Below are 10,130 nucleotides of genomic sequence, written 5' to 3'. Positions count from 1 at the left end.
TTTCTAAAAAAAATATATTTTAATTATGATTTATAGTACTTTTAAATATAACGTATAGTGTGTTTGTAGGCTCTTATTAGATTGAAAAAATATTTTAAATTAGTAATTATTGTAATTAATAGTGTATATTACGTAATTTTCAAATTTGTAATAAAAAATTTTAAATATTAAATCTAATAATTTATAGTATCTTAAATGTAATCTTTGAATACACATAAATTAAAAAAAGAAATAAGACAAATAAATTATAAATTGAATAATTGACATTTTCAAATATTAATTTACCACAAAATGAAAGTGAAGGAAGAAGTTGTAAGGCAGAAATAAAGAGAAGGGAATGGAATTAGTGAGGTGGGGTCCATATCCATTAAAAGATATTGAAATAAATGCATGGCAAATTGAAAAGGTGTCAAATAGTCAGGAAAACGGGCCCACATGCATTGAATTAGTCTGCAGCCATTGAGTAGGTCACTAATACACGTGGGAGCGTTTGCATTTCACGCTTTTGGCTCCGAAAATCGTGTGTTTATTTATTTAAAGGTAGGATAGTTAAAGTGCCTATTTGTGCATTATGAAAGTTGGAGGTCAAAGTTAAAATTTGAAGCCAAGTTTAGGGGTCAATATATGTATTATGCCGCACAAGAATGACACTTCAAAAACCGAAAGTTTAAAGTTTACAGTATTTGGATTGTGTGGTCCACACATGCCCAAGTGCGGCTCTAAGAAATATCATACACCAACATTTTAACATTCTTCAATTCCTCTCAAAGGTCTAATTCATGTAGTCGATTAACATAAAGCATTGAAGTCACGCCAAGAAAAGGTAGAGAAAGAAGAAAGGAAGAACAACGAGAACATGACTAGCAATATAAACAAAGACAACCCATAAAGAAAGATCAGACGTCATATATAATCAGCTAGGTAGGAACCAAATCTAAAGACACAGATAAACAACAAACAAACTCAAAACACACACAATGCGGTACTGATAAATGGAAAGAACAAGTGTAGATCCCACTTAATTATATTAAATGGCAAACAATTGAACAAGTATGGAGGACTCTAATGCTTTAGCTAGCAACGGGGAGGATGGGAGAGTTTGCACTGTTCAGGGAGCTTCATGGCAGGCATGTTTTGGATCAATTTCCAGGGAAGGTACCAATTGGAATTCTTGTTAAGAGCAAAAGCAGCTCATGTCTGCATTGGAAAGCGCGGTGCAGCACTTGGCTGTAGGCAACGGTGGAGTCACTTGATGGTTTGCATGCCATTTAACCTTCCCCATTCATCTTACATATTCCTTGAGCCCATAGCAAAAACTATAGGAGTCACACCTCTCCTCTGATCAAGCATAGAGATGAAAGAGTAATAATAAATAGACAAAAAACCGACTGCTAAATAAAATTGAGCTACAATTTTGACTCAAAAGAAACAGAAATGGTTCAGATGTCACAATATCCCATACAATAAAATAGTTTGGGCGATCATACCATGCATATCAGAGACCGCCTCAAAGAAGACAATTAAAAAATAACCTAGAAACGACATCATAGTTGTTAAAGGGCCTATCAAGTTCTTCATGCATACCACCGAATAACAGATGCAAACAAGATCTAGTTTAACAGAACTTCCAGCGATTATCACAGTTAACACATGTGACATATGTTGTCATTGGTTCATCAGCACTCCGAGTTTGCATCTGGTAGTAAGTGGTCTGACTTTTCCCACACCTACCACACTTAAACTTATCTGTGCTGGCCTTTGGAGGACCTCCAAGCTGGCTATTAAATAATGCTTTTTCTTTGATCTTCTTATTCTCCTTTTGCCTTTCATCACTTGCCATTTCTTCTGGGCTCAAATCAACAATACTGTGAGGTGAATACTGTCCTGTAAGGACTTTCCTCCGGAAATCTGGATTGTTTGGATCCTTGATGTTAAACATTATTGACCTATACTTAAACTTCTGGGAGCCACTAGATTTACCCCACTTCTCAAACATAGCAGTCTCAACCTGAACTGCAACTCTATAAGGATCAGAACCATTCACAGCATCCCTCAAATCATCGTCATCAACTTCAACCAAGACTTTGCAAAGAGCCTCAGAAAGGAGCTCCCGAACTTTGTCTCTCACAGGATCCTTGCAATAAACAAGAGCAGACAACTTTGGTGGGGCAGCACTAGCCACATGAGATCTCAATTTCTCATCCTTGGGTTTCTTCTCAATCTTAACACTTTTGGAACTTGTATTCTCAGTCTTCATAACAGAAACATTCTCAGACTTTACGTCAGTGAAGGAACTTTCTGCCTTCACTGCTCTCTCAGATTTTTGAGTCAGAGACTTACTTGACCTCTCAACTGTCACATTCTCAACCCTTGACACCTTTTCAACCTTCACTGAGTTCACACGCTGAAATTTATTGCCTTCATCACCATCATCGCCAGCACATTCAGCTTTTACAGATTCCCCATTTACTTCATTGCCGTTCTTATTTTTCGTTGTCTCTCTCACAATTATAGTCTTCCAGTTCTTCACTACATCAGAAGCCAACACCTGGATCTTCTCCCTTGGATGTTTTGTCAATGTTCGGAGGCGTTTGCCCACCTGAAACATTATTCATTATGTCAATTACAGAAAAAGGATCCATTAGCAGATGAGCACCTCCAAGAGGACAATAAGCGTAAGAAAGAAACAATAACAGGTAATAACACACGTACATGAAATTCCTGAATCAATCTCCGGGAAAGCCCTGAGAGAATGAAACCACACTAGCTAAAACACATGAACTCACAATACTGACCCATGTTTTTTTTCCAAAAGAAGAGAGAAAAGAGAAAGAGATAATAGTAGTACTACTAGTAACAACCAACAACAATAACCGCGTGAATAGTGTGAACTTACAATACTGACCCATGATTCTTTTCCAAAAGAAGAATGAAAGTAAATAGGTCTCGCACAACAAAAATAGAAAAGGAATCATCACAAAGAAGAAAAGAGTCATTGGAAACCATGGTGGAAGAAGAAGATAACAAAAAGGAAACTGAAACATGCTTATGGAGGAGTCCTGAGAATCATATAGCAAAATGTCCCTATATTATCTCCTTTTGACCTTTTTTCTTTTTCACCTTTCACATTCAACTTCTGAAAATTGACAGCTTTCCTTTGAATTTTGTTGAGAATATAATTAAGTAAAGAAAAATGTGCTCTCTCTAACAACTTACGCTTCGAGATAAGATGAAACTACTAAGAACGGGTCAAAAACCAAGGACCAAAACCGACGAACACCCTGTTTTGTTTTTACTACTAAAACCGTCCCAAAACCACGAACTTGATAACGTCGGAAAATGGTGGTTCGCTATACGGAAACTAGCTGACTGCTTCGATTAAAACTAAGGCACTAAGGCCTCATTTGTCTTTGAATCTCAATGATTAAAATATTGTAGGTAGATCTGAACACTGAATGATTAAGATTGTTTGTTTTCTAAGCATTTGAATATATTGAATTAAAAAATTATTAAGTATTAACAAATACAACAACAACAATAATATACTCGATATAATCCCACAAAATAAAATTTAAACAATATAGTAATTAATATTCTATCAATCATAAGTTTTAAATCCACAAATTTTAAAAACTATTGAGATTTTTAACTGGATATATAGATTGTACTTATTTTTTACAGACACAAAATTAATTAATTTCCTCTAATAAAAATACAAGCAGCAAGAAAGATAGATATACCTTAGTCTTAAAATGAGACAAAAACATACTACATAGCTTATATAGAAATGCAGCTATGAAATCCCACAATCAATTTGGATAATAATTAAAATGAAATCAATACGTCATATTTAATTCAACCTAGCAATTAATGCACTTAATGAGCCGCCGAAGAGCGCTAAATGGGTTTCAGATTTCATTTCAAATCTGCCCAATTCAGATGTTTCAAGACCCAACAAGTGGTAGAATTTTAAGAAAAACAAATGTACTTAATGAGCTATCATCCGAATAATTCAGATTCAATGATACCTAAGGGGGGTCTGTCGGTTTTTAAGAAATATATATTTAAAAAAATGTAGTAACTTGGAATCGAACCCAAGTATTTACCATGATATTGAACAATTCTACCACTAGACCACACATACTCAATGATGGAATACTTCCGTTGTTTTCTATTATTTATACTCATCAATTGCAGTTTTGCATTTCAAAAAGTGGCAAAATTGATCGGATTTCAAATTAAAAAATTATAGTATTTGTGCATTTTTGGATGGATGTCTGTCGGTTTTTCTTAAAGAAAAACAAAAAAATTATAGTTTCCGAGGAATTTTGCGTGAAAAATAATAGACGAACATCCTTTGATTTTCTTTTTTAAAAAGCCATTGAAAAACCAGGAGACTCCATCAGTTTTTACTAATTTTTAGTAGTTTAGTCACACACTTCAAGTTGGTATTTCAGGCAGAGGTCTTGAGATCAAATCTCATTGTCATCTATTATCAAAAAGAATTTGCACATGCTTAGCCCAAGAAAAAAGAATTAGGCCCACACGCGAAGGCGCATGTTGAAAATATAATTAAGCAAAAGTGTGCGCTCTCTATCCTCTTCAGCTAGATGAGATGATCACATACTTCTACAAAATTTTACTTATTCATCTATCCATTAGAATCGCGCGCTTCTTTGAAATCCAATCACTTCTACTTCCCTTTTCATAATTGACAAAACCTTCTATTTAATCATGTAAAAAGTAGTATCTGCATATGCAAGGAATTTAGAAATTGAGGTTCAATTGCTTTTTTATTCTCTAGTTCTGATTTCTGATCACATGATTCAAAAATGGTAGTAAAAGCAAAAGTTGTTTTTGATATGGTCACTTGATTAGCTCAAAGGATAAAACCTAATCCAGACCAAAAAAGAGACTCAGGATAAAGTTCGCTACTTCATACAAAGAAAAAAAAAAGATAAATGTTCGCAACCTGATTAATTCATTGTGATTGTCTGCAATGGTCATTAAGACTTATGGTTTCTAGGAAATATGATGCCAGGGCCATTATGTTATTTTAGCATGCTAGATATGCTAGCTGTGTTTTGATTTAAGAAAGGGGTGCAGAAAGAAAGCAGATAGTTGTGAACCTTTTTTTTAGACCAAGAGAATATCCATTAGGCTGACTTACCTCTTCTGATTCTCTATTTGCTTCCTGAATAGTAGTTCTTCCACTATTGAATGTAAAAGGCATCAGCTTGTATACTGAAAGAGTGCTAGTCAAAGTTCATAAAGTGGGATCGCTTTAACTTAAGGAGTGATGACCCCTTGCTTAATATTGCTTTGTTGCTTTAAGTGATAGGTATCATTTAATTGCTGATCTGGAATAATTACTATTAATGGCTTCTATGTGATGGGCCAATTGATCCTAATTTTAAGGGGCAGTAATCCCAATATTATAATTCCACAACCTTCCAATTATGGTATATCACATTTTTAGATAATAACCCAGAATCCACTTTAGTGAAGCTAAAAAGCATATCAAACGGGGGAACAAATGCTCTTCTTTAAATAAGGAAAAAATTCATTTGCTTTCAATGAAGAAGCACAATTGTTATCAAAAGCAATTTGTAACTTAGAAGTGACGGAATGGTGTAAGGCTAGGGGTTATCACTTAACATCAGAAGCAAAGTGTTGTCATGTACAGAGCTTTATTCTAAAGAAAAACACATAGAGATTCCCCTGAAGTAATTCAATTTATTTTTGCAAAATAAAAAGGAAAAGAATTCCAGAAACTGGAACTAGGCAAAATCCAAGCTTTTCAAGAGCAAGTAAACGGAATTAGCAAATGTGTGGATGCTAAAACTGAAAAGCGGGAGATTGTATATTATAATAGCAAGGCGACGAAGAAAATGAGGATATCTTTGAATACCTGTGTGGAAACGAGGACTTGATAATTGACAGGAAATTTCTTGAGCCGCTTCAAAGCGTCAAGGCACCTATCCTCCTCCGGTGAGGAATCTGCATCGCCGTCAACAGCGGCTGCATCAGCCGATCTCTTTACCGCATCGAACAGCTCGATTAGCTCCTTCTCCATATCTACTGACTAAGAACAATCGGATCTTCAAGCAAGAAAAACAACAAACATTCTAAAGCGCACAAATCGAGCAGGTGAAAGTCTTCGGCGTTTCTTCAAATGATGAAACCCTAGACTTTAGATGTGGGAGAGATTAGTCGTTACGATTGAGGCGGGGATGAGCTAATCGAGGTTGTTGCGGCACGTGTGCGGCGATCGGACGGTAGAGAAGGGCACACTGGATATCAAGATCCAAAGACGTGAGATCGGCGACTAGTTATAATTAGCATAGTCGGAATTCTTTGTTTTTCATTACTACGGCTTCCTTTTTTCTTTTTTTTTTTGGCATATTTAAAACTATATAACAAGTATGGTAAATTACATTTTTTGTAGATTAAAATATTTGTGATCAAAGATTAAATGTTACGGGCAGATTGTAAAATTGTAGTATAACATAGAAATTTTCAAAGAGAGTTAACCGTATAATATGATATTTTAACAATAGTTGAAGTATGGTGAATTAAGTATAGTAGTATTCTTTTCTTTCTAGGGAAAGAGAAAATTAAATAAATATAGACGCAAGACCTAAGGACCAAAACTAAATGGCTGTTTGCATATTTGAATAATCCAACAAGGATTCAAATGGCTACAGAAGGTCGAGCAAACCTTTGCCTCTTTTGGGATGATGCTTTGCAAGGTAAACGAGCAAACAACATGCCCGTGCGAGTTAACTGATCCAACCCCAGTTAGCTCACACGCATGTAAAGGGTTAGGTTCGTGTTCTTGGCATTGAAGTCAAAGCGATGATGCCTATACATACAACTACAAGTATACATTTCCTATCTTGTATTAGATTATGGTGATCCGCCACTGCATACAAGTATACATTTCCTATCTTGTATTAGATTTATGGTGCAAGCTAAGAATTTTAGATGATAAAGCTATCATCTTATGTAACTGCACGCTCTCTTGCTGAAACTGTATCCTCAGATAAATGATGTGATGAAATTGAACATGCAGGCACCAATTGAAAATAAAAGTCGGATTATTTTGGAAACTCATTCAACCTCTGCATAGCTAGCATACACAGATCACGATTCTTTCTGGTGAGTACACCACAAGGAAGCATCAAGTTAACAATATGAACAGTAATGAGAGCACAAAGCTCGACCAAGGAAAATAAATCCAAATCAGAAAATTGATTGAAGCAGCTAACCATCAAAGGCTCGTGATTGTACTAACAAGGACCATGAAATGTAAATGTATTATTGACTTTAATCCTGCTCAAGGATTGTTTATCACCAAAACTGATATCAGTTAGCTACCAACTTCCTCGACATTTTTATCACTTCTCTTCTTCCTGCTTCTCAATAAATGTCTTCCTCAAAAAATCCCATGGCTGCAAAGATATAGTGAAGAATGTATAAAGTCAGATAAGCAAATTAATAGACATCAGTAAATCAATTTCACATACCACACTGAGGCGATAGCAAACTACATCAACTAGAAAAGCATTGAACAATCTCTCAAAGGGAGTTACGGGTATTTCCTGAAAACCTCCCAGGAAACTACATTAACTGGAAAAGCATTGAACAATCTCAAAAGGAGTCACAGGTATTCCCAAAAACTTAATCAGCAACTTCTTTTTACCTCTAGAGACTGCATTATACATAAATAATCCCGTTGAGGTTATCCAATAAAACAGCTAATTACAGAAATATCACATCAAGCTCAACATATTTCAAAAACTTTTATCCAGCTCACCTCATCTGGCATCTATAATTAAACCTACCTCTCCTATTTGTTTAACACATCTTTGGATTTTATGAGCACGACATAGATTACAACTTCCTCATTACTGCAGGAAAATGCTAAGGGTCATCAAGGAAAGGTCTTTATCAGACCTGATAAGAAGTTTCTTTTAAGGTTTTCAAAACAAGAGAAAGAAACAGATATAATTTCAGAAAACTTAAGGAAATAGAAGTGTGATGAAACCTAACATTTATATCACATCCCAAATAACTTAAACTATACAGCACAAATATAAGAAATAAACCATCAAGGATACAGAACCTTTCAAACTAATAACAGGTAGGCAACTCATAAAAGAATTCAAGCAACAGATCATTGAGACAACCAATTTTTCCCATATGAAACGACAAGAACATACAGCTGCGAAAACAAAGGTAACCACCAAGAGAGATGAAGAGTAAACCAGTATCAAGAATCAAAAATCATGACATTTAGAAAACAATAGTTTAAAAAGATGTTTGACAGAAAACCATTTCCACCTGCAGCCTCCTCCCCAAAATTGTATCATTCATGTCTAACTTCCATGGTATCTAACACTTCACTTTTTTTGGCCTTTTAACTTGGGGCCTGCAGGAATATGAGCATCGAAGGGAAACCAGAGGCAAATCTAAGATTTAAACATTATGGTTCTAGTTTGGGGTTCTACCACATCTCATTTGATTTACTGGGTTCAAACTCAATCAATTGTACTTATCTTGCAGATTTTTTAACACATATACAAGGTCCAAATGAAAGCACTGCATCCGCCTCCCTCTTCATTAGTTCATTAGACCAAAACCCAGGGGAAACATTAGCTTGATGGTATAAAATAAAAACATCAACATTTCAGAATGAAAAAATGCACATAAAAGAGTACCAAAATCTGGGAGGTGGTAGGACATCTCAGTCTATCCAAGGTAGTCGGACATCTCAGTCTATCCAAGATCCGGACTAACTACAATAGTAAGTGGCTTGGAAAAGTTCCATGGATCACCAAAGGTCACTACCGCCATACAATCCCACTCACACTCTCGTATGTTACAAGGATCAAGGAAGTACAGCGGTATTTTGCAAGTGCAAAAAGCTGTATATTGTTCCTATCCTTCTCTTTGTCCATTTTTATTTTTATATTTTTTTTAAAAAAAAAATCCTATGGGTAAACATGCTACTAGTAACCCATCCTTATCCTTTGTTACCTCCTCATTCCTTAAACCAAGCACATTCGATCCCCTACCACATCCTCAAAACTGTTGTGTTTTGCAAATTTAGATCGAGCATAACACATAGATCATGAAATCTAGCAACAACAGTGTAAACCCAAAAACAATAACGATGCACGATTGTTCAACCATTGAACATTTCCAAATCCCAGTCCAACAAAAATAATTAATCCTGATTAATCATTTGATATAACGATTATATTTTAGAGGATTGACGGAAAATCAACACAACCATTCAGTATCTAATTACCAACTTGACTTTGAAATTGTATCCAAATTGAATGAAACATGAGGGAAAACGAAACAGATCTGGATAGATATTATAAGCAGAGATCTCAAAATTAATAAAAAGCAGAGATGAGGAATTAAGGAAAAGAAAGAAGATAAAGGACCTGGATGACCCAGAGGGCACCGGTCACGGCGGCGACACCCCACCCTGCGGCGGCCTGGATATCGGTGGATTGTGGACGGAGTTTGGGGCGGAGGAACTTGAAGATTCCGTTACCTGCTGCAGCTGGACTAGTCATCTTCGGCGTCGAAAGCCCTAGACTTTGGTTTTCTAAACTTTTTGCAATGCAATTAATGAGAAAGCAAAAGGAATGCCAAGTCCTATAAAGCGAGAGCCCCACAATTTAAGTTGGTCGAATTCCAACAGAATAGTTTTTTCACCTTCTCGGTCTAATTTTTAGATCCCCAAATTTTAAGGTCCGTGGCAAATTGAAGGTATAAAGGGTGTGTTTGGTAGGAAGGAAAATATTTTTTGGAAAATGTTTTCCAATTTTTTCATGTTTAGTTGAATAAAATGTTTTGGAAAATGTTTTTTAAATCAACTCATTTTTCTCAAATTTAAGGAAAATGACTTCTATTTAAAACTTAAAGGAAAACATTTTCCAAAACTCTCTTCCAACTTCAAATTACAATTTTTTTTGTTGAAAAAATTAATTTATTTTTCCCCTATCCTCAAATCATCCCCCAAAAAAAATAATTTTAAAGCTTGTTTTTAAAAAATAGTTTTAACTTCAATTTTTTAACTCCACCCTCACTCCCAACCCCCAGCCCCCGAC

General features: G+C 35.4%; 1 protein-coding gene across 1 annotated transcript; it reads right to left on the bottom strand.

Annotated features, from left to right (window-relative positions):
* Positions 1 to 1,369: 1,369 nt before the first annotated feature.
* LOC102581999 (transcription elongation factor TFIIS-like) lies at positions 1,370 to 6,392 on the bottom strand. Its single transcript, XM_006356417.2, has 2 exons — positions 5,912 to 6,392; positions 1,370 to 2,599 (listed from the first exon to the last, which is right to left on the bottom strand). The coding sequence occupies exons 1-2, from the start codon at positions 6,074 to 6,076 to the stop codon at positions 1,616 to 1,618; spliced, it is 1,149 nt and encodes a 382-aa protein (XP_006356479.1). The 5' UTR covers positions 6,077 to 6,392; the 3' UTR covers positions 1,370 to 1,615.
* Between the last annotated feature and the right edge of the window lie 3,738 nt (positions 6,393 to 10,130).

The sequence above is a fragment of the Solanum tuberosum genome, unplaced genomic scaffold (genome assembly GCF_000226075.1).
Source record: "Solanum tuberosum cultivar DM 1-3 516 R44 unplaced genomic scaffold, SolTub_3.0 scf00219, whole genome shotgun sequence".
In the NCBI taxonomy this organism is placed as follows: domain Eukaryota; kingdom Viridiplantae; phylum Streptophyta; class Magnoliopsida; order Solanales; family Solanaceae; genus Solanum; species Solanum tuberosum.
This window is presented reverse-complemented; position numbering and strand designations above follow the sequence as displayed.

What these genes read in the sequence shown, in the direction of transcription:
- LOC102581999 (XM_006356417.2), bottom strand. Translation starts at nt 6,076, where the DNA reads ATGGAGAAGGAGCTAATCGAGCTGTTCGATGCGGTAAAGAGATCGGCT. An exon ending in AAGTCCTCGTTTCCACACAG is followed by an intron (nt 2,600 to 5,911) that starts GTATTCAAAGAT and finishes ATAATGTTTCAG; the next exon opens with GTGGGCAAACGCCTCCGAAC.